Raw genomic sequence first — 24,304 nt, 5'->3', positions numbered from 1 at the left:
GAGAGAGACTTTATACCAAGGCCTGTAGTGACAGGACAAGGGGGTTTAAACTGAAAAAGGGTAGATTTAAATTGGACATAAGGAAGGATTTTTTTATATTGAGGGTGATGAGACATTGTAACAGGTTGCCCAGAGGCCAGGTTGGATGGGGCTTTGAGCAAACTGCTCTAGTGAAAGATGTTCCCGCTCATGAAGAGGGGGGGGAGGCTAGAGTAAATGACCTTCAAAAAGTCCCTTCCAACCAAAATCATTCCATGGTTGTATGGTTCTCTACTGATCCAGCTACACACTAAGCCCATAAAGCTTAAAATTTATTATCAGCTGTTATTTTCCAGCCAGGCAGTCCCTGCAAGAACGAAACCAAGGGGACAAAGAGCACAATTCGGTTTTTTTTGGGAGAAGGCTTCTCTCCTCAATGTGTTTATCATCAAGGTTTTCTTTCTAGAAACACCCTGCAGCTCAAATGGAAGAGGTTGGACTGAGAGAAGTGTCCTTACAGAAATGTGACTGACCATAGGTGGTGCCTCTCAGCCTTTAAAATCCATGAGATTGTAAGCCCTAAACCTACCACCTCCAGCCCTGCCTTCAGTGCCCAGCAAGTGACCACAGCCACGTATATCCAAAAACATCTTCATGTTTCCCTTCTGGCACCCCTATGTTTGCCCACCAAACCCCTTCAAATGAGGCTCACACACATCTGCTCAGAGTGCTGTCTTCTTTTTTGGAAGAGGTGAGAGAAGTTGTTAGCACACAGTTAGCAGGACAGACTTAAAGCTGGTGGGTAGAAGGGATGTGGCAGAGGAATGACTGTGCCTGGGTTCAGCTCAGTAGTCCTGGAGCTGAGGGCAGCCCTTGGGTGCCGTTTCAATCTTCATGACGCTGTTGGATTCCAGAGAGTAGGTCACCTCGTCGTCGCTCACCCCTGGTGGCAGGTTGAACTCCTTCATGAATTTTCTGTAGTTACATGTCTTTAACACTGGGGTGTTGCGCTCCTCCCTGTGCTCTGCTAACACCGTCACCTTCCCATCCTTCACCTCCACACTGACATCCCTGGGCTCAAAATCCTTCATGTCGATCAAAGCCAAATGACACTGACTATGAGACGAATTCAATGTCCTGCTAAATCTTTGTATTCTGGAATTAAAAGAAGAGGATAGCCTTTACCTTCCTATTCCCCTTCCAACTTACTTCTCCAAAATGGCTATTTCTCTCCCATCCCACTTATCTGTTTCAACCTTTGCTCCTGATAGCAATGCCAAACTTCCCTTATCCTACCTTAAAGGGTGCTGATGCTTGTAGAAAGCAGGCAACTGTTACCTGTTGATTCGTCGCTCCACATCCAGCCTTGCGGGGAGGGCTCTTCTTGCCGGGGGCCGGGGTTCAGGCAGTTGCAGGCAGCAGCGGTGACAGGTCATCATCCTCTGCAGGCGGGCTGCAAGCAGCTTCTCACGGAGCAGCTGCAGGCGCAGGTCCAGCAGCCTCACCTGCCGCTGTATCCGCCTCAGGTGCTGGCTGGTGTCTTCCGGAAAGCAACCGCGCGCCGACATTGCCACGCTGCAAAGTGTGTCAGGGCATGAATGAACTCAGGTGCCTCGAGACTTTCATTTGGTGGAGAGCGTGTGAGCAGAGCCACAGGTGCTCCTGCAGCCTTCCAGCAGGCACCTTATGACATCAAGGGTCACAGTTCCACAGTCGCCATGGGAACTGCAGCCCAGTCAGTGCACACCTGCTGCTGCCACTCCCCTGATGGACCAGGGGAGCCCAGGGACACACCCCGGGGGGTTGGGGCACAGTGGGGGTATGTGCACAGTGGCCAGGCAGCAGAGCCACAGGCCATGGGAGCATAACTTGGATGTGGTTTCATGCACAATGTTGCTTCGGTGTGGCTGTCCACAATTCCCAGGAATTACATTCACCATCAGCTTTCCACCCCATCATCTCTGATGAAGTGCTGGAGCCCAAGACATGAACCGTATTCCCTCCATATCTGCCAGTGATACAGAAGCTAATCCAAGCCTCAGCAGAACCAACACCCTCGTCTCTCAGGCATCTACCCAGTGGTGAGCTGGATGATGTGTTATTTTCCCAAGACAAAATATGAGTTTGACTTATCATTAAATCAAAAGAGACAGCTTATTTTATATTGAAAGGTAGTTTCATCCATAAAAAAATCCCCTTTCCTTATGTGTTATTACTTTTGCATCACTTTTTCAGTGATTTTATTTAAAAGCTGAATTCAAAGGCTGCCAAGTTGTGAAGGGTCCATTCTGTATGGAGCCTGTACACCTTTCTGATGGCAGTGTTTTGCCTTTGAAATCTGACACTCTCTAGTTTCTTTGGCTATACATGAAAGAGTCCTTTAGGAGGTCTCTCTTGCCTGGTGAATCTGAACCCTTTATTTCCCAGAGGGAGTTTTGTTTGCCTCATCTGAAGAGATGAGGTCTGGAGAAAACCACTCGAACTGAGCATCCTGACAGAGTACGGACCACGAGAGCCACTACAAAGCAAAGATGCTGAACACAAGGATGTGTAGCAACGCAAAATTTCTGCAGGGAAAACAACAGCTTGAAAATAATTTGAAGTTAAACCTTCCTGACACGCGAAACTGGGGGGGTTGAGGATTCACCACGAGCACCTCAGGAGACTGAGAAAGGTCTGCAGGCAGTGGTGCCCATAGGGTGCTGACTCCTTTGGGTTGCATCTTTATACTAGGGGATGAGAGCTTTTCCCTGCAGGCATTCGCACCCAGGGAGACTGTTCCCAGACCTGGAGATCATCAGCATGACCCACAAGCAGAGCACTGAGCAGAGGGACCTGCAGGCAAAATAACCTTGGAGGGTGTCACCACACATCTTACATAGGATAACTAGGTGTCTGTGGACACGTATCAATCAAACAGATATCTGCCAAACTGCTGCTCTTCTCCTCTGCCCTGTTTCCCATCCCATCATCACAGGCAGAAGCACGGCATCCAGTAGTGCTCCTGGTGTGCATTGCCATGTGTTGGGAACAGCACGGGCTTTGCCTTATCTTACTATGTCCCAAAACCTCCCAGAAAATCCTGCAGGATGAAACACTGTGTCAGTGAGTGCCCTCTGTGGAATCAGTGAACCCAGGGGTAGCAACACCTGTTTACAGAGCCTTCCCAAAACACTTCTGTGTGGAGCTGTTCATCCCCGGGGGGCCCTTTCACACCAGCTGCATACCTGCACTTATATTTGCAATCAGTGCTTAAAAATAATAAAACCTCATTTTTGTAATGAGTTTTGTAATGTATTTTTTCTGAAAACTGGGCTGTAGTTTTTAAACCAAATGGAAATACAGAGCTATGAAAGTAATTTGTAGCCTTGTTTCCTGTTACTGCAGCAGCTAAGCCAGAATTGTATGCTAGCAGCTAGCAGAGTTGCTTTCTTCATACCTTTATTGCTGTTTTTAGTTAAACACCCCTACTTTAAACCTTTGGTCTTCTGGTGCCAATCATTCACTTTGTACTTATAAGGGATGGATAAGTGGCTAGACTAGACAACTCAATAGTTATTTTTCATCTCATGTTTTATGGTATTTCTGTAAAGATCTGCATGGTGATCACCCTCATGACTTCCTGGAGTCTGAGCAGAAGTGGGCACTTGCTGTGGCTGACAAGTGACTCTCTTGATCATATGTACTTGAAAACAGCTTTGCAGGGCGGCTGCTGCCTCTTTCTAGCACTTAGCACTGTTTGCAGATTACAGCAGCTGAGTATTACAAATTTAGTTTCAGCATTCTCAGCCCTACATGATCATTTCCAGTAGTGCCCCCACAGAGGACATCTGTGGATGTCATTCTTAGGAAATAGAGCTCAAAAGCATTCAGAGGGGAAAGACTGATTTGGTTCTCTTGGCAAACAATGGCAGTGGATGGATTGTCTGGTATCCCTTTCCAGGCTTTCACTCCCTTTGGGTGCTGGCATTACACAGAAACCCATGGTCTTAAAGGTTTTGAGAACTCAGATCCCCCCTCAGCCTGGTACACAAAAACCAACAAATGTTAACAATAAAAATCCCTGAATTACTGATGTTACCTGCTCCTTTTACAGTGAGAGAAATGGGGGACAGGTGGGGAAGTGACAGACTTGCTCAGGTGGATAAAGACAAGGTTTATCACCCATCACTCTTTGGGGGAAAAATGTCTGGCCTGATATTGATACCACAGCAGTGACAGGTTGGATGGAGCAAGTTTTTTCCTTAGAGATGCCAAAGCAACCGCCTGGGCCCCTCTGTGCTGGTGAATCCTTTCGAGCCCAGGCTTGACATAGCTCAGTTGGTGGGAGAGAGGTACACAGATGATCCATAAACTGACTTCAGGTTTTGGCTACACACTTCAAACAATCCAGAATGTCTGTCTTGCCACACTCTATTTTCTCTCTGCCTTTTCTCCCAGCCTTCTCTCATAGTCTTGCTTCTTTCTGAAAAGATCATGGTATACTTGGTATCGTCTGCAACGTCACTGAGAGTAGATGACTGATGAGGCAGCTAAAGCTATTTTAAACAACTCAGTACTCATTCAGACTTTCCCAGCCCTGAAAAGCCTGCTAGGCCCACACTCTGGGCTCATCATTGAGAGTGCATCAGCTTGCAGGGACACAGGGTCTTCCCGAGCCTCCAGGCTATGGGCTACTCCACTCCACTCTCCACAGTGCTTGTTGTGCTAAACTACCCAAACAAAAATAGCCTGTATGGTGCCTTGTGAGAGACATGGTGGCCACAGACTCCATCAGTGATGGTGGGGAGTCACCTCTCTCCACAAAGCAGAGCTATAGGGAAGTGAAGAATGAGGGTCCCACTTCCCAGCTTCTTCCAGCCTACCTATGGGGTGAGGGTAGTCCCTCAGCTACCACCATATATCACCAGACAAGGACAACACACAATGACACACAAGCTCGCTCTCTGCCATGGCTGTGAGGCCCACTTCCTGAAGGCAGGTATTGTGCCTTAAGGCACCACCATAAGCAGGTAAAAAGACTTTCTGAGGCTGCTGGGTCTCCACCAGAGACCAACATTCACTCCTGTAGAAAACAAGGGAGACTCAAGGCACCTCCAGATCAGGAGAATGAGGAGTACTGCAGGTGGAGCTGCTAAGAAGGCATCTCTTCAGCAAAGCTGGCCCAAGAAGTCACCTGCCTTTGCCTTTAACTCCTTTATCAAGGAAGGATCAGGATGGGAGGGTACCTCTTCCATGGCAGCACCATGCTGCACCACCTCCAGCTACTCCACATGTGAAGCTGGGGAGCTGTGAATGTGGCACAGCAACCAGCCAAATAAATTGGAAGTAGACCCACAGCAGTGTGAAACAGCTTCTCCAAAATGCCTGCTACTTTTTCATCCGTTTCTGAAAATATGCAATGCTGTAATAAAGGGTTGGGCTCCTGACTCATGAGAAGCCATTTGATTTACAGAAACAGTTCATTCCTGAGGCAGGCTAATCTGCTGTGCATTAAACAAGCATTTCTTGATAGGCTGCTTCCCACAGCCAGAGCCATGTTCTCTACTCCCCTTCTTCCCCAGCTCCCCTGCATCAATGTGCTGTCCTGGGCTTGACTAGCCCCAGGTGGGAGTGGGCTGGATGGCTGACCCGGGGTGAGAGAATCATGCTGGGAAACATCACCCACTATGAGTAATGTTGCTGGTGCCTCTGGGATGTAACAGGAAGAGCTTCATGCTGCAGGAAGATGAGCTGCTCTGTAATTATTTCCTGTGAGCTGTGGGAGAGCTTGCCTGCCCTTCTGGGCATGGAGAGGTAATTATGGACACACACTGGAGGAGTAACCAACCTCGTGCAGGTGACTTGGCCAACGTCACCGCTGTGGAGCTGGGGACTTCTCAGGCATGGGGAAGTGGCACTCACGTCTCTGTGGGTCTGACTAGCTGGCCCCACTTGAAAGAGGCACCAAACACTTCTGAGGAGGTATGTGGATGAATGGGAATCGTTTTGAGTACAGATCAACTCCACCTTGAAGGTATGCTGTCCGTCATTTCAAGAACCAACTCAGCTCCATTTCCCTAGGGGAAGGAGGGACTTCTGCCATAGTGTTACTCCAGCTGCCAGTGGGATAGTTCCAGTACTCCCTCAGGCAAAGAGGATCTCTTAGTGGTTCTCCTTCACTGCAAGTCAGCCGGTGCCGTAAATGCAATGTGGAATTGCTGGTGACATGCTGATGCGTGGATGCTCCATATTACTGGGACATGGAGAATCAGCAGGGTAAAACCACTGTGGTATGATGAAGGCTTCAGCTTAATCAGGTCCTTGCCCTGAGAAGTCAAGGTGAATTTTGACTTCTAGTAAGATCAGGCAATGAAACAAATTTGGGGCTGTCAAGGAAGTGACTCCACTAATAAGCCTAACTTGCAAGAACTGTTTTGAAATGTTCTTTACTTATCAATGGAATAGGAAATCCTACTGCTTCAAGTCTGCTGCACTCCTAAGGATCCTGCACAGTCAGCTCTAACCTGGCATGAGGAGGAGGATGAAGGACTGCATATACTACAGCATCCATCTCTGATCCAGTCCTTGTCAGTCTCAGGTTGTCTTGAAACTACTCCCCCAGTGACCTTAAAGGCAACATCCCAACACAGACAAGTTAAACACAGTATAGATTCTTTGGCTCATTGTTTCTGATCCCTTTAGCATCCGTGGTTGTCAAGGTCTTCTCAAAACCCATGAAGCTGAGAATCTCCTAAAATGTAAAAGCAGAATGAAGAGATGGAAACTAGAAGATGTCCTTCACTGCTTATGTCAGGTGTGACTGCCTCTTCTTGCCCACGGTGCAGAGCCAGGGAGCTGTCTGCTCAGAATCTGCCTTGTCAGGGGAGTCCATAGAGATGGGCTTTAGGATACTCCAAATGATCTGAAACATGAAAAAACAACCCAAAACAAAAAACACTCCCTCCAGAGCCCCCCACAACCAAAAAACCCAACCCCAAAACCCCGAAATCTAACTCCCAGGGCTGGAGCACTGCGGCCTTCATTGTCCTTTCAGACATAATGACTGAATTGACCATTCTTTCAAAATTGACCATTTCTTTCAAAGAAATCTCTTGATTTCTTTTGAGCAAGAACAGATCAAGTTCAGCAAGAACTGATCAATTCAGAGTTTGGTCAATATATTTTCAGACCTGTCAAGTTTTGACAATGTCTGATGTACTGATTTACAGGTATCATCCAGAATCTCTTAACACTCCAAATGCCTTCTTAAGTGGGGTGTAAGGATATCACTTTAAGCCCAGTTTGGACCAGCCAGATGCTGTTTAAATGATGAGAGTGCAATTGCACACAGAGCACTTCAGCCACACACTGCAATCAGGTAACCAATATGGATAATAACGATCATTTTCCCCTCTCCTAATTTCCATATGGAACAGAAGTAATTAGCCATGTAACTGTGCACCTAGGTGTCCAGCCAAGTATTGCTGAAAGCCTTAGAGCAGACCTAGGGCGAAAGGCTCCAGCTCAGCCTCCTGCTCCTTGGAGCAGCACTGACTTCCCATACAAACCTGAGGAATAACTCCTGGAAATGGTATTTCTGGATTGCCAACACACTGTTTATGCAAATGAGATATCCTTTGATGTTCTCTTGGTTTTACTGACATATTTAACACTCTTTAACCTTCATGGGAAAAAATATTCGTGTTATATCAATAACTGCTTTTTATGTATTTCTTCAAGGAATCCTTTCTCCACTTGAAATTCATAATGGAGCGATTGAATTCCTCCAGTGCAAATTTAAATGATTCATTGAATGTTTTGCACTGACTCCTCACACTGCTGTTCAGACACACTGATGCCTAGTCAACTTTTAAAAAGTTGTCTTTTCCTTGTTTTCCTTCATCATCCTGGGCTCTCTTCCACTCCTGCTCTCCCACTGGCACATAGTGGCGAGGATCTGAGAGGCAGGACTATGCTTTCTTACACCTAAATGAACAAATGTCCTTCTTCATAACAAGGTTTGTCTAAACAGTCCAGGTAGAAGAAAATGAGTGTCACCCTTCCTTTTCATAGCAAACTAGTTAATCAATTCCTTACCTGCTCATGGTATTATTCACTCTAACTCTGCATGTTTGAATACAATTAAAGCAGTGACAGGTCTTTTGCCAGCACATTTCAGGGCGCCATGGTACTTAGCATTGTTGCTAAAGATGCTTTATCCCATAAGTACACAGGATCTTGACCAAAACATCCTGCAGCATCACGCCTTGGAGAGCAAGAGCCCATGGTGTGCCTTCCATGTCATGTCAGTTGTGTTCATTCATCAAGCTTGCCCTTTCTTGAGCCTCTTCTAACCCCAAAATGTTCCAAATTCTCCCTGCTAGATCTGGCTTTTTGCCTGCTCATTGCCCCTGTGATGTGGGGGGCCTGGCCTGGCTGTGCCCCCTGCCATTGCTCTCACACTAGTGGGGCTGTGCAGACCACTTGGAAGATACACTCGCAGCGGCTGCTTGCTATCATGCACATTTGGAGGGGGTGATGCTATGGCAGAGCTCCTCACTCCCTCCATCAAGCCAATCCACTCTTCCCAAAGGTAGTATCTGAAAGCTGTTGCAATGCTTAAAGAGAACGGCCTGCTGATGAATTGATTTTTTTTTCTCTCTGTCACAACCAGTCATTTACAGGACTCCACATCACCTAGCACAAACAGGATTGCAGCAGTTTTCAGGCACTAAAGCTGCTCTGAAAATCCCCTTGCTTCAGCTTTTGTTTTCAGCCAACATTACTGTATTCCTACTGCTCCCATTTAGTTCAAATAGCTCAGCAAACTGAGCACTCAGAAGAGATGTAAATTGTGGAGCAGCTGAAGACTGTGCTTTCCAGCTCTCAGGTGGACGAATGGGAGAGGTGGGTATTATCCAGCTGTGCACAACACCCGCGGGGTACAAACCCCCATCTGAGAACAAGTACCAAAAGCCACTGGTGCCTGTGCAGTTCAGTATGTAGTGTATTTGCTGGGTCTTGTTCTTTTGTTGCAGGTATCTTGTCCACTCAAGTGTAAATAAACAAAATGTTGTTTGGTATGAAAAAGTGCATTTGATGTTGTTAGTTTTCAGTCTGACATCTGCTTCTGTCCAGGTCAGTCCCCTACAAATGAAACCCAGCTTTGCTGCAGGAGTAGAAATCAATGTGCTAGTGCAGTGTGAGAGAGAACTTTTTAAATGAGAACTCTCATTTCTCCAGTATCCATGTTCTCTTCAGCAGAAAAGAGTTTGCATGTGTCTTTTGTTTTCTCTTCTGCAGGATGAAGCTAAGGCCTACCCACTTGTCAGAGATGTGCCTGTGTTACTCAAGCATCAGTGAAGACCGCTACATTTCCATAAGTGTGCTTCAGAAAGTACCTCTCCAAAACACAGTATTAGCAATTGGAGCTGCCACCCTGGAGGGTGACCCCGAGCATCCGATAGGATGTGAACAAGAATTCCCTTTGTGGCAGGTGTGCTGGATTTGTTGCAGCAGGAGGATACTTTTCAGGAGGTGACTTGTCCATCAGCAGGGGTCACTGGACTCCTTGACAGTTTCAGATATCACATTTTCTTGGGAAAGTTGATTATTTCACATCTCCTTTCATTCCAAATTGGAATACAATAGAAATACCAAACAAAGCTTATTGAAGTCCTTTGTTTACATGCTGGTGTTTTGATATTTTATGGGATTCATATAAAATTGAAAAAGATTTAAAGGGCTTGATAATGCTGTCAAGTTTCAGTGAAATCAGTGATTATGTGAAACCTTTCCACTCTTGTCTGTTCTGCTAGGAAGAAAAAAATCTGTCAGTTTTAATAAGAAATGAGTTACCAATTAAATTTATACCACTCTTCAACATCGGCTGCACACTCCAGGCTACTAACAGTGTCTTCCTTTGGCAGTCAGGTCTCTTTGCCAGCCTCCCATCATTTCCGTGACAGCTTCTCTCCACACAGATGGAACAAGGCACAGGCTCTGGGAATGACAAGAAAACACCAACCCTAATTTTGCCTTCCTTTGCGTTCTTTCCTGTTTAAAGAAGGATGAGCACTTCTTGATTGCAATGAGGGTCTCCCTGGCAAAGTGCAGCCATAGCACTGGCCTAGAAGGATGAGCTGTGCAGCTTACAGGTCCCACCTCACGGCACTAAGCGTGGTGAAACAGGAGCTGTGGCAGCCTTATATTCTTCAGTGAGTTTATCCTAGGGCCTCAAAGGTGTTATTTACAGTGTCCTCAGAGCAGATGTAAATAACTTGGTGGCTAAAATCAAAGGGCTTCTGTTATCTTGTTCCTGCAGTGGTTTAGGGCCAGTCACAGGGATTTGAACCTCTACCTGGAAATACCTCTAAGCATCAGGTACATCCTGACATGCCACTATACAAGAAATGTTTTCACCACTTAAGTATTGTGAAATATGAAGTTCCTCAATTTATGGATTTTTCTTTCATTCTATTTTTATCTCTTTTGAATTGCTGGCTTCCAGTTTTGGGGAATACCTGGAGAAGAGCCAAGATTTGTTTGAATCGATTTTCAGCCTCTGTGGGTAATTATCAACTTAAATGGTTTAGGAAGGAAAAATGGAAAAGTTCTTTTTCTAGAGGACAAAAACCTTAGCCTTGGAACTTGTCGTCCTCTCCCAAGAAACTTGTGAAGCATCTCTTACGATGTGGGAACAGTAATTTGATTGTACTATAAAACAGATTGGAAAAATGCACAAATCAGATGACAGGCACTTCTAGTCAGCAGTGATTACGAAAACCCCAGCACACAGCATGAGCCCTCTCTAAACACATCCAGAGGGTTGTATTTTTGAAAGGGATCAAAGACCTGACAAAAATGTTGTTCTCATCATCTTCATTTTGGATGAACTCTGAATCGCTCCATATGCCACCGTGTAAATTTGCAATTCTTTCCCTCCTCCTTTGGCAGCACTGTGAGGGTGTGAGACAGGGTCAGACAGCAACTTCTGGTATTACTGAGGAGTTTAAAATTAAGCCTGTGTTTTGATGAACTGTAATGATCACCCCCTGTTTCAGAAGCATTGATCACTGAGATGGCCCACATGCATCAGGCAGGTGCTTTTGTACCTCCCGGGCTCAGGTCCGTGAGGGCTGCTGCTTTGGGAGAGGCACATGGATGTTGTGGCCATGAGCAAGGCTTAGGTTTACTCTGGCATCCTGCCTCTAACAGTCCTGCTTGTGCTGGTTGCTTTGGGGAAGACCCTTTCTCATTTCCAGCTGGAGATATGGTGCTGCCATGGCATATCCTGATGTGATGTCCAGCGGACACGAGCGGGCCGCACGGGGCTGCGCCTGCCATGTGCAGCAGCTGCTATTGCTGCTGGCTTGGTGTTACTAACATCACTTTTTCCTTTGTGTCACACCTGCCTTTGAACTTGCCTTTCCTGTTTGTCCTCACTACTCAGCTGCTCTGCCTGGGCCCTGCTCTGCTCTGCATCAGTGTCATGTCACCACATCCATGGCTGTGGTGAGTGCAGGGACCAACAGACATGTAGTGACATGTTAACGTCTGTGGGTGAGGAGATGATTTACAGGAGGAGCACATCCTTGCTTTGGGGCAACTATGTCTACCAAAGGGGCAGGATGGAGAACTGCAAGAGGCAACTCCTTCCATCACCCAACACCAAGTGGGACCCGTAAGCCTCCCAGCATCCCCACCTGGGGTGGCACTGCCTTCAGAGCAGGGTCAGGCAGATGTTCCCCAGCTGCAGCCAGCAGGTGCCTTGATGGGCTTCACTCTCTTCAAACCTCTACAGCAAACACATCCACTCCCCTCTAAATTTTCTCTGCAGCCACCGAAGGAGAGAGGTGCTCCCAGGGCATGGCTATTCCCATCAGCAGCTGTACAGCTGGATCCCCGTTTCTCCCCAGTTGCCATAAGGAAGGTGCAGGGAACTCGCTCAGGTGTGGGCATCACCACTATAAAAGCATGTGAGGTGGGTGCTGTTTTCTGAGTCACAAAGCATGGGATATGAGAGTCTTTGAATGTGACCTTACTCCAGCAACACCACTGAAAATGCTTTCTGTCCTTGTGTGTAATCCTTTCTGAAACACAGAAAACCTGTTCCAAACCAGGAAAGCTCCAGATGTTGCCATAGCTCTTGCACAGTTTTCTTGCTCCAGAAACTATACTGGAGGAGAGGGCTTTTCTTTAAATTAACAACTGAGTTCCTGCCATTACTGACTGTTTTGGAGCCCTTCCTCCCACAGCATCTCACAGGGCCAGGGATCACAAACACTGCTAGACCATCAAGTGCAGAACTAGTCTAAACCTGTCAGGAATAACCAGTGCTGATTCCATACATTAATTATATGTTGTGTAAAAAAGAATTTCCTAAGAGGTTTGGGATTTTTTAAGTTAAACTGAAGATCTGGATCCTGCCTTTTTTATGTGTCAAGGGACTAGATAAACCAGAATGGAAAATCCTGTTGGAGCCACATTTCATGTTATCAGCACTGCATATCAACATCACACCTTCTCTGGAGTGCCTTCTTTGTTGTGGAATGAATCCCTTTGTTTTAAAAGGAATCTTTCTTTAAAGAAGCATCCTCAGGCTTAACAGGTATTCCTGGTTTCTCTTCATTTATTGCTTATCTTTGAAGGATGGAAGATCCCATTGTCCATCCTCTGGAGTGCTAATGGCTTTTAGCAGTGATGGGTCAGGTGGGCAGAGAGGAGTGGGCAATGTGCTGTGTAACAGGGAGGAGTGGTGGCAGCAGAAATTTGCTGGTGACACACCTTCAGGGGGTTCCTACCCAAAGGGAATTTCATGGACACTCTTAAACCATGTTCTGTTCATTGTGCTCATGGCAGCCACTCCTCCATCCCCGTGCCTCACATTGCCCATTTTTGGAAAAAGCTACTAAGGAAGTGTGCAGACAAGCAATCCTAGCAACACCTGATAGTCATTACCTGTCTTATCCCAGTCATGAGCAGCACTGACAGATGACTTCATGATGGAAGAAAAACATGTCCTTGGTGATTCCCCAATCTTTCAGCTACCAGTTTCCTCATAGAAACGGGCTTAAAAGGTTCAGCTATGAAGTAGCCATAGTAAAGAAATCGTGTGTTAAGAGGATTAAGACATCATCACAATTACAACTACTTGGTACAGAAATTGGGGCTTTAATATGTGCACGTTGACACTGTGGACCTGCAGCTGTAACATTTTTGACTGATGCACTTCAACTTTCTGGAGCATCCCCCCACAGAGAACCTACCTAAGGTGGGTTTCCTGCATGCCTGCAGGAAATCTCTGCTGGCAAAACCACCCTGAGACTCCGTGCAAAAGAGAAGAGACACAGCAGCCTCCAGGGGGTTAGTCTGGTTTACAGTTACCTTATTGCAATCTCAGTATGGGCAAAGTTGGAGCCCACAAAAGCTAAGATCTTTGCTAAGAACATAAATAGGATGAGTGCAGGCATGTGCTAGCAAAGCAGCCTGGGGAGACCTTGCCTGATCACAGAAGTCAGAGCTTCAGTGTTATTGTAGACAGGACCTTAGTCTCAAGCCTTCAGGGATGGTTCTGGGAATAGTTTACAGTCCCCTGGAGCCACACTGATTTAAAATGAGCTGTAAGGCATTTCCTGATGCTGCATTTATAGAAATCGATGTGGTCTACAATTTTACACCCCAGTTTTTAGGAAATGCCCAGGCTGGCAGGTGGTGATGACTCTCTTACAGGTGCCTGCGCTGCAAAACTTCTCCAGCGCACTGTAGAGGTTTCCTAGCAACTTCCTTCCGTGGTCTTTGTGCTCAAATTTGTTTTGAGATGCGGGCCATCATAGAACAGTATTTCTGCCTATTTAAACTAGTTTAGTTCTTTTAAGCTGGCCAGGCATGCGCAGTACAGCAGCAGCATCTGATTTATATCCTTTTCAGCTATTTCCTTCAAAATTAACAAAAACCTGAGCCAATGTAGGTGGGTTTCTTGCTTTTTTTTACTAACGAGACCACCAGTCCATTTCTCAAATTGCTGAGCAATAGTAAAACTCCAAATCCATATTTAAAATCAAATATAAACAGCAGCAGTGTTTTGTGCTCCTCTGCCACATCGAAACCAACAGATGTTAATCATGTGCTTTGGACAAGTCTTTCCAAATACATGAGAAACATCACATTTTTGAGCCAAAAATGCTCTTAAGAACATGCAAAACCAAAGCAGCTAAACAGAGCTAACCTTTGTGCGCGCACACATGTATCCATTTTAAAAATGGCCATAGGTTTTAAGTCTGTAAATTCACTGGTAGTGTCCATGTTTGAACACACTGAAGCGTTTATTCAGTATTGTGTACTGGCTCAGACAGGCAGCTTCTGACAAGAAGCCTGAAATAACACCCTTAACTAGAAAGTGAGGGAGTAATTTGGTGAGTGAAGAAAACTGTAAAGGGTTTGGGTGTAAGAGGTGCAAGAGACAAACCTGGATTACCTCCATCTCCTAGAGCAGCACTGAGACATTGTTTGTTACTAAAGTAGTTCACTACACAAATACATATTTCTTCGAAGATGGGGAAAAAAAAATCACACACACACACATTTAGCAACTGGAAAGCAAATGCCAAGTGCCTTGGTGTTTTCCTTGGAACCTGCACTGCTCTGTGAGGTCTCTCATAGAGAGCCACGAACAACTGTGATTGTATTGTTCTATTCTATGAACTGAAGTACAGGAGGAAATGTGGATTCAAGTCCCTCCATGCTGCAGCCAGAGTCCTTCCTGCCCTCAGGATCCATTTCTGCCTGACACTGAACAAACCCCATATTCACACGGCTTGACTTCCCACACGGGCATGACTGAGGCACAAACCACCCAACGTGAACTCTCTCCCTCTCTTCCCAGGCTTGGCTGCCACTATTTTAACCCAGCATCACGCACCTCCCTTAGAGATTATCTGCTCTTACACCCTCATAGCATGTTGGGGATTTGCCTGCTCCTACCATTTGCATTTCCACTGCTATAAAATATTGGATTTCTTGCTCAGCACTAGTGCTGACAGTGTGGCTATGTCAGCTGTTGGCATTGGTTGCAGAGATCAGGGCAAACTTCCAGAGCAGATCAGACCCTGGATTTCTACCAAAACCCATCTGTTCCTGGCTGAAGAGTTATTCCCTCCACCTTTATCACTGGGTGGGATAACAAGCTATTGAACGCTCAAATTAGCACAACATGGAGTTCTTTTGATAGCCTTCCTCTCCACAAGATGCTACTGCATCTTGTGTACACCAGCCAGCCCAGCAAGCTAGAGGACTTCTAGCTGACAGCGTCAATTGTTTATAAAGTGTTACTGCACAGCTGACATTTGAAAAGTAATTTAATATTTCCCCCATGACAGTCACTTCAAATACTCTGGAAACAAACTGTATGACACTGTGGACAACAGTCACGAAGCTTGTCTTTTCTGAGATGTCCAGGCTGGATTTGGGTACAGTTTGTGCCAGGCAGGGCTGTGAGGTGAACACCGCAGCAAATACAATACACTTGGCAATGGGTATGTGCAGGAGGGTGAGTCTCACACTTCAGACCCCGACTCAGGAGCACTGAACTCAGGAGGAATTCACGCAGAGCCAATGCAGCAGCACTCCCTCCACAGCGAGCTGCAGCACCAAGGGTTAACACTGCTGCCTGCCTCCACAAATCTGCATAATGCCTTGCTTTGGCAGCTCATTTGCATAATTTTAAATTACTCTTTTGTCTGGAAAATAAAATCTAAAACATAGCTTCAAATATAAGTGGTAGATACTAATGTTTCGTATCCTAAGAAGGCTCGTTTAAGTCCATTTGTCTGAACTGGTCAATTGAGTTTGTAAGAATAATTTTAACAGAGCAATGTTGTTTCTTTATTGCAGAGCCTTGCGTGTTCTTTCCTGGTGCCATTTTAACTACCTACCTAAGGTCTAATGTGCTCACACACCCCTCACCGAGAGCCTGAAGCTGCCCTACGCATGCTCAGACCCTCCGGAGGGCTCAGCAGCTCCAGCCTTTGCCACGGGGTTCCAGCCCACCCCTCTCATTTTGAGAAACAATGCAGCAGCTGGAGACTGGATCTCTTTCATCAGCACATCTTTACCAGTGATGGGCTTCCAGGCCGTAGATGTGTGCCTAGAGGTGTGGACACGCTGGTATCAGCTCAGTGTCCCACCTCCTACTGCCAGGAGGGATTCGGTTCACCAGAGGATAGATAGCTACGTTTCATCAGCTGAATCACGCTCCCAGCCCATTGACTCCTGTAACTAAGTCTCCACTGACTAGTGTGGGAGATTAGATGCCTAAATTAAGGGATCTGTTTTCTGGATCTGATTCCCACTCCCGCCCATGAGGTGCTCTTTGTGGGCTCAGCCTCATGCCTCTCAGCTGTTCTCTCCCTCACCTTGGGAGACAGACACAAAGCGCAGTGTCTTCTACTCTCAGTGATGTGTTTCAGTGTAGGAGAAGGGGCTCTTAGCCTGCACTGGCACTTCAGCATGTTTTAAATCATAGCTTATCAGAGCAGCAGAATAAATCCTAGGAAATAAGCCAAACGGATAAGTCGCCTGTTGTTATGACTGAAGCCTATCTGAACTCATATACTATAAACTTCTGTACACTCCTCAGGCAAAGACCCATAAATTGTGCATAAAAATGTCCAGCATTTCTAATGGGACTTCACAAACCAACGCACTTGTGCTCCTCACTTTGTAGTCGCAAAAGTCAGGTGACATCAGAAGACATTTCCCACTCGATGCCAGCTCCCCTCCAGCAACGTGCCTGGCAGGCACTCTGCCCAGAGGAGCAGCCAAGGGGTAGGATGGCTTGTCACCTCCTCCCCTGCCAGTGGGAAGGCATCAACAGGGAAAGCTTTAGGCAAATGTAGCTTGTACAAGCTGCATGGGGAACAGGACAAGTGTAAGTAATCCTACTTAGAGTGAATAGATCTGTCAAATGCTAACAAGTTTCTACCTGGCTTGTTTAGCTCAGTTTTTCTTTCGCCCAGTGCTCATAACCCAAATTCAGGTGAACTTTGAAGTTCCCTGCAAGTGATAATATACCGACTGCCCTCCTTCAGACTCTAGTGGCATTACAGTTTTCAAGAAAATGTTTCAAAGATGACTTAAGGCTATCTTTTTTCTAAGTTCACATTTTGCAAACAGCTAAAATTGACACTTCCGTTATAAACCAGACAAAGCAGATACACAGTATTAAACATTTAAGCCTAAATAATTAGTGTCAGTTCACAGCAGAAGGCAACATTCACCGCAAGTGAAACTACTCGTATGTTCAGTTAGTAGCAAGTAATTCTGAATTTGCAATCTGCCTGCAGTTTTGTGTTAACTACCTATCTGTAGAAATATGCTCACCAACACATATGCAGGCATATACAACTGAGTGTTGCAATTGCTGTTATTCACAATAAAATGTTCATCCATCAGTTAACTGTGTCCCTTTTCTCTTACACTGCAATGGAAAAAAACCTCCCAGACTATCTATTCGTATTTTTTTTCCTCCATTAGTTTCCATGAAGCTAAATGTTAACTACCAAAGCAGTTCCCAGCACAGTCTCCCTGTGCTCCATCTCCTATTGACCACTATTCCCATTGCAATTTTTTTTTCTCCCTTTCAGCACTGAGGTTCCATCACCATAAAAATCCTTATTTCATGGGACTCCCAGCTGTTAGAGCTGCCTCTCTTCACACGAAGTCAACATCTACTTTTCTTACATTTAATCACTTCCAGTACTGGTTTTGACGACCCACTGCATTTATGTTCCCAGTTTGGGAATATCCTACAGGGACTTGGAAACACAGCTGAAAAACAGCCATCCTGTTCAGTGTGAATGTCCTTAGTGATTTAAGGGGGGGGGGGAAACAAAGAAGAAAAAAGCTCACAAGATTTTTAGCAGAATGGTGCAATCTTCCCTGAAAGCAAAGACCACCATTTAAAAGGAATGGGTGGTGTCTGAAACCTGCCTGCACACTAATGATGGGAGTCCTGACTGCTGAAACGTGGAGGAACTATTTCAGAAGGGGTGGTGAATTTGCAACCTCTGCGTACACTCATTCTGCACAGGCCAGATTTCTCCTGAACAGCCACTGTTTATCGCTTCTCAAGTGACACAGCCTCTGGTTTGCTTAAAATGCCAGCTGTAAACGGAGGCTGCTTTGGAGCTCTTTCATGAGCAGCTCAGTTTTCTCTCTGTGTGCCTGTGCTACCGTTCAAATCAGCAGTTTGGGCTTGAAACTCATCACCCCCTCACCACCCTCCAGTTCACTTTGTGGAGCAGCCTGAGAGCACACACCCTGGGCTCCTTTGGGCTGAAACCAAAAGGAAACCTGCGCTCCCAAAGTGCAGCATGATCTTTAGGGAAGCTGTGGGTGTTCAGTCCATGAGCACACCTAGAGCTGGCCAACACAACCCCCCTCAAAAGGGGGTTGGCTGGACACTCACCACCAACTGCTCTGCACTACACTGGACTCCTCAGGAAATTTTTTAATTTCAGTATTTTTTTCAAAGGGAATTAAAGCCAAATGCAAGAGCCATCTACTATTTCTTTCTGTATTATAAATAGCCATCCATGACACATGGCTATTTGATGACAGAGGAACAGCAGTTAAAAAGTACGCTGGAAGTACATACACTGAAAGGTAAATCCTGGCCCCACTGGAGACCATGGAATAATTCACTTGCTTCTGACCTGGAAGGTCTCCACTCCTTTCCCTGCCAGAAACAAATTTACTCAGCAATAATTCCAGATGGCAGTACAGGAATCAAGGCCATACAAAACTATTGCTGTGAATGCATTTCACCCTCACAATTTATAAAGGCTTTTTTTTTTCAAACTGCCACTTTTGAAGGTAAATATGGTTAAGACAAGAGTAACTAACCCAATCAAATGGAACCAACAGGACAACAAAAAATCTTTTTTCGTCCCACTTAATCATCTGGACTCCCTTGACAGCCTGCAGACAGATAAGAAGGAGGCAGCAATTCCACAGGGAACCCAGACAACCTGATAGGGACACATGCCCACCTTTTAGGTTGCTAAAGTTCAAACAAATTGTGTCTTTCCTTACCAGGAACCGACAGGAAGCCACTCTGATGCAAAACACTACAACTCTGCTGCGTGCACAAGAACACCAGCCCAGGTGACACAAAGTCTCAGCCATGCACTCACCGTGTACACTGTGCACATCAGCTCTGCTCACACCTTCTTACAGGGACAGTTGCACAAGGTGGCTGCCCACAGCCTCTCTCCCCAGGACATTTGGCTCCTGCACAGTGCCCGGGATGGCTGGTGAGCTCCTCTTGCCATGCTCAGCTGCATTTGTCAGTGGACAGGTCTGGTGTACGCACATAAAAGTGATCATGTGAACTTTGTGGCGGGGACTGGACAAGAAGAGATGTCCTGGATGCCCAGTCAGAAGGAAGAGGTGTTCATAAGTGCCTCTGTGGGAGCTGGAAGAGAAGGACTCAAGTAAGGGGCTGCAACAAAGGTGAGGAGCAAAGTCAAGCGAGGGATGTGACAAAACAAAATGTCAGTCTGCCAGATACCAGTGGATCTACAAACTCCACTAAGTACTCGGCAGACACTTCACCTCAATCCCAGACATACTGTGCCAACTTCCCTAAACGGAAAAAGTAAACCTAACTGTATAGTAAAGAACGGAGAAACAAATCACGGATTCATTGAATGTTTTGTGTTATAAGGGACCTTAAAGATCACAGCAGGCTCCGATCCCCCTGCCATGGGCAGGGACACCTTCCACTATACCAGTTTGCTCAAAGCCCCACCCAACCTGGTCTTGAACACTTCCAGGGATAAAACATCCACAGCTTCTCCGGGCAACCTGCTCCAGTGCCTCACTACCTTCACAGTGAATAATTTCTTCCTTACATCTTATCTAAATCTAACCTCTCTCAGTGTACATCCTATCACTACATGCCTTTGTAAAAAGACCCTCTTCGGCTTTCTTGTAGGCCCAATTTCTTGCAGAATCCTCATTTCTGGCCCAGGATTCCTTCACTGCAGAGCTGAGGTGAGAAAATGCAGAGTAGCTCAGACAAGAGAGAGGAAGGGAGATCAGGCAGCTGAAGTATTGCCTGATTTCAAAAGATGTACTTCAGTCCACGTGTATGCATTTCAGTCATGCAAGTGTATCTGCAGACTGCCTGTCAAAGTGTGTCAAAGCTCACCATAATCACTTCTGAATATCTGAGTCTCTTTCTGGTACTGCAGCTAAGGGAAAGACTGCAGCAGAATGAGGGACCTGCATTGCTTCAGTTTGTGGCACAAGGTGCTGGAAACCTTGCAATGTACTTCGCTGCTCATTATAGTTCTTCTCAGCCTTGGGAACGATCTAGAAGCTATAGTTTTCTGCACAGCATTCTTGCTGACATTTCCAGAAATGTTGGCCTCATTTCTTCCACAGCAAAATACAATCTTATGCTGCCAGCCTGATGTCATGTCTGTTGACATCTGGAATTAACAGCCTGGAAAGTGCATACTGGAGCTCTCCTTCACTGCCTGAAGCCTTTAGTTCTGCTCAGGGCCTCCTCCCTGACTTCTCCACGCCCCACCAGCCGCAGGCATGGCTGCCTGTGGTACAACTGCCGGCATCTGCTCACACTGTTTACAGAGCAAAGTCCCTTGCAGTCCTCTTACCCCAATCCTTCCATCTCCAGTAGGTCTCCTCCCTCCAGGACTAACAAATTCCCATGCAATCCACCAGGCCTGCAGCTGCCAAGTGGATTTAGGGAGCAGTCAGGAGCAAATCTGTCCCGGTGTCCCAGCGCATATTATTCACAAGCTGTTTCTGATGGGAAAGTTCTTGATCTACTGGAAATGGACATTTGTGGAGCAGGAGGCTGGATGAGATGACCCCCGGAGGTCTCTGCTAATCCATGCACTTCTACCAGTCTGAAAACTTCAGGAAATGCTGACTCTCATCAAAACTCAATTTCAGACGTGACAGCAGTGATCCCACAGAAGTTATTTTGTGTGGTATTTCCAAGCTGGCAAAAACTCCCGCACAGACAAGTATACCAGCAGGGAACTTGCTCTGCTGGTTGGGTGTTGGTGTATTTATAGCTGCACCTTCACAAGGAAGGTGCTGCTTTACCAGTAGACCTGAGAATAGCACCATCTATACACCGAAGAACTGTGCAACGCAGGGGGTGAAATTACTCAGGTCAAGACAAACAACGTTGTCTTAAAGATACATTTTGTAAAGAAAGAAAATCTAGTTTGGTTCTTGAGGGGATTTTCATGACTTGGCAAATATGAATTTTAAATACCACTACAGTATCAAATGCTGTCATCCAAGAGATTGGGACAATCCAGAGGACTTAGAAAAAGTCTTTTATTTTTAAGTTCCTAAAAAACACAGGTTGTAAGAAGGAGCAGTTCTGCTATCAGAAAGCAATTCTATTTGGAGCTGTTTCAGATAATTAAAGGACCATCAAGCTGTTACCTGCCAAATTATCTTCCAAGAACTGCAGCAGTAGACAAGGCAGGCGTTCAATGAGCTGCCACTTCCAAAAGTCAAGCAGCAAGATGCAGTCTCACATCCCTGTTAGGGAAGTATGGGCGCTTCTGATGGTGTGCTGGAACTTCTTCCATGTTCCAAAGTCCTGTTAGACTAACAACATCGTCAGCTGAGCACTTGGGTTTGTGTCCTCTCACCTATGCTTAGGGTTAGTTGCCATTTTAGACAGCAATACAAACTCTGAGTGTGAATAAAAGCTGACACTTGCACTACTCAAGTTTATTCTGGCTCTGAACCCAAGTTCCAGTGGAATCCATTTTAAATTTTTTTTTTCATTTTTGCTCATGCTGAGTGTTTGCATTGGCAAAGCCACAAGCAATGGCTAAAACTGGGATTCAGACATAATGTAAATAAAACTACAGAAAAGGACTACCTGGCAATGCCAGCAGCAGACTGCTGAGGTCTAACAGATGTGTGCCCTCTTTGGGCCTTCCCAGCTCTCTTCCTGTATCTAAGAGGTTTCCATAACCCATTAAGTTTTAAAGCTTGTGTATTAATGTTGGAAGGAAGTGAGTAATGAAAATCTCTTCTTTATGCCCAGCTCCTAAGAGAATTCCAATGCACAAATTACAGCATTTGGAAATGTAAATGCTTTGGAGAACTAGATCTTGGACACAAAACCCAACATAAATACCTGGAACTTCCCAAACCTTACAAAAAATTCTTGACAGCATTTTCAAGGGCTCTGCAGGAATTCATGTGACCCGTTTTCCTACTATTCAATGGAAAAGAAGAATGACTGTCAAAGGAAAATCCTCTATTTTTTGTCTGGGAAAAAAAAATTGAACTGAGAAGTAAGACTTTTCAGGTGGTTATCAAAACATTCAAGTGATTCTGATAAAATGACTGAGGTCAAGACAACTTAGAAGACTCTCTCACTACAATAAGCACCATGTTTTCAGGGGAAGCATAAAGACTGACGCTGAGAACAAAAAAGGAGAAGGAAAAAGCAGAGCAAAGCTAACAAACTTTGGTACAACCAGACTCAGAACTAAGTAATCCAGAAACTCTGTCCTAACAGAGAAAAAAAAAAGGTATTCATGGACCTACTAGTTTTTAAAAGCACAGCTACTGCACTGTTGCATTACCAAACAGAATGAGTCCCATTTCATGCCTTGTGTATTTCCAGAAACCTGTTAGGATTTTCGTCCCAGGATAAGCTAAATTACTTATTTGTATTCCTGAAGCCATTTCAATATCCCTGTCACTTGAGAACAGAACAAACAGGGAAACTTCATCTGAGAACAAGAAATCTGGAACGCACCAATTGAATATTTCTTTTCTTACTACATTTCCTCATGTTAATGATAGTCGTGTTGGAAAAAAACCCCGCAGAAACTCCCCAAATCTCTGGGCAGCAAGCAGCTGCATCAGCTGATTCTTGGATTAGCTCCTTTCGGCTGTACTGGAGAAAGATCTTAGGAGAAGGGGGAATGGAAGATGGGGAGTTGCAAAGGTCCTTACGATCTGAAAGTGGAGGAACAAACTGAGATTTTCAGGGTGCATGATTATGCAGCATCAGAAATTAATTCTAGCTCACTGAACTAGGTTCTAGAGGTTTTTTGGTACCGTTATCATGTGATTGCCAGCATTCCTCACATGCTAAAAAATTCCAAGCCAGTTTTCCAAATTTCTGATTTCCTGAAAACAGGCAAGAGAAGGCTGCAAAAGCAGCAAATTCCGGGGTGAGGGGGCGTGGGGGGTGGAAGAAACCATCAAAATCAGAGCTTGGTACAATCTCTGCTAAGGTGTTCAGTTTCTATAGAAACAAATGGCTGTTTTATTGACTTTGCCACTCAACCTTCGGCACATTGAGATGTTAATTTGTTAAAAGCAGCTCCGTCGGCAAGGTGTGATCTTTTGGAACAGTTCAGTTAAACCCTGTCCCGAGGGAGGTGCGCAGGACTGCGGCATTGAGAGCTCCACGGGGGCAGATACCTTTTTATTTTGATATACTACCAACCTAGTGGTTAACCTAGAGAAGAGATGACCGAGAGGGGATCCCATCAATAAAGATCTCACAGGCAGGTGCCAAGAGGATGGTGCCAGACTCTTTTCAGCGGAGCCCAACGATAAGACGAGGGGCAATGGCCATAAACTAAAACGCATGTCCCACCTCAACATGAGGAAGAGCCTCCTTACGTTGAGGGTGGCAGCACACTGGAACAGGCTGCCTAGGGAGGCTGTGAAGTCTCCCTCTCTGGGGACATTCCAAAGCCCCCGGGACGCATTCCTGTGTCACCTGCTCTGGGTGACCCTGCCCTGGCAGGGGGGTTGGACTGGATGATCTCCAGAAGTCTCTTCCAACTCCGGCTATTCTGTGAACCTCCCTAAAGGAAGGTGAATAATGCCGTCTGTGCAAGGAGGACTGACTATAAACGCAAGTAGAAAGGAAAGGACAGGGCCAGTCCCCGCGCGCAGGTACCGACGGGCGGTAGGTTTGGAGCAGCTACGGGTAGCGGGGTAAAGCCCTGTTCCCCCCCCCCCCAGGGTACCCCCGGGGGCCAGCACAGCCTCACAGCACAACCCGTGCCCCGCTTCCTTCCTTCCTTCCCAGCGCCCCTCCCGCTCGGTGCCTCAGGGGAGCGGCGCGCGACGTCCGCGGGACCCGCTGCGGGCGGGGGGGGGGGAGGGGGAGGCACGTGGTGCTTTACGTCCCTCGCGCGCAATGACGTCACCGCGCCCCGCCGCGAGGCCCCCGCGCCGAGCCAATCGGCGACGCGTTTAGTGGCGGGGGGGGGGAGCAGCGCGCGCCAGTGAGCGCGGGGCTTGCACGCGC

General features: G+C 46.2%; 1 protein-coding gene and 1 long non-coding RNA gene across 2 annotated transcripts; both read right to left on the bottom strand.

Annotated features, from left to right (window-relative positions):
• Positions 1–701: 701 nt before the first annotated feature.
• On the bottom strand, positions 702–6,883 carry ODF1 (outer dense fiber of sperm tails 1). Its single transcript, XM_027717563.2, has 2 exons — positions 1,318–6,883; positions 702–1,134 (listed from the first exon to the last, which is right to left on the bottom strand). Exons 1-2 carry the CDS (start codon positions 1,545–1,547, stop codon positions 825–827), a joined length of 540 nt encoding a protein of 179 aa, XP_027573364.1. The 5' UTR covers positions 1,548–6,883; the 3' UTR covers positions 702–824.
• Positions 6,884–6,929: 46 nt separating this feature from the next.
• Positions 6,930–24,147, bottom strand: LOC113986135. The gene is made up of 3 exons (XR_003540076.2): positions 21,451–24,147; positions 19,155–19,435; positions 6,930–9,963 (listed from the first exon to the last, which is right to left on the bottom strand). It is a non-coding gene; the product is annotated as an uncharacterized LOC113986135 (long non-coding RNA).
• Between the last annotated feature and the right edge of the window lie 157 nt (positions 24,148–24,304).

Source organism: Pipra filicauda, unplaced genomic scaffold (genome assembly GCF_003945595.2).
Source record: "Pipra filicauda isolate LSUMZ 115617 unplaced genomic scaffold, ASM394559v2 scaffold523_size368350_pilon, whole genome shotgun sequence".
Taxonomy (NCBI): Eukaryota; Metazoa; Chordata; class Aves; order Passeriformes; family Pipridae; genus Pipra; species Pipra filicauda.
Note: the sequence above shows the minus strand (reverse complement) of the source record. Positions and strands in the feature narration are given on the sequence as shown.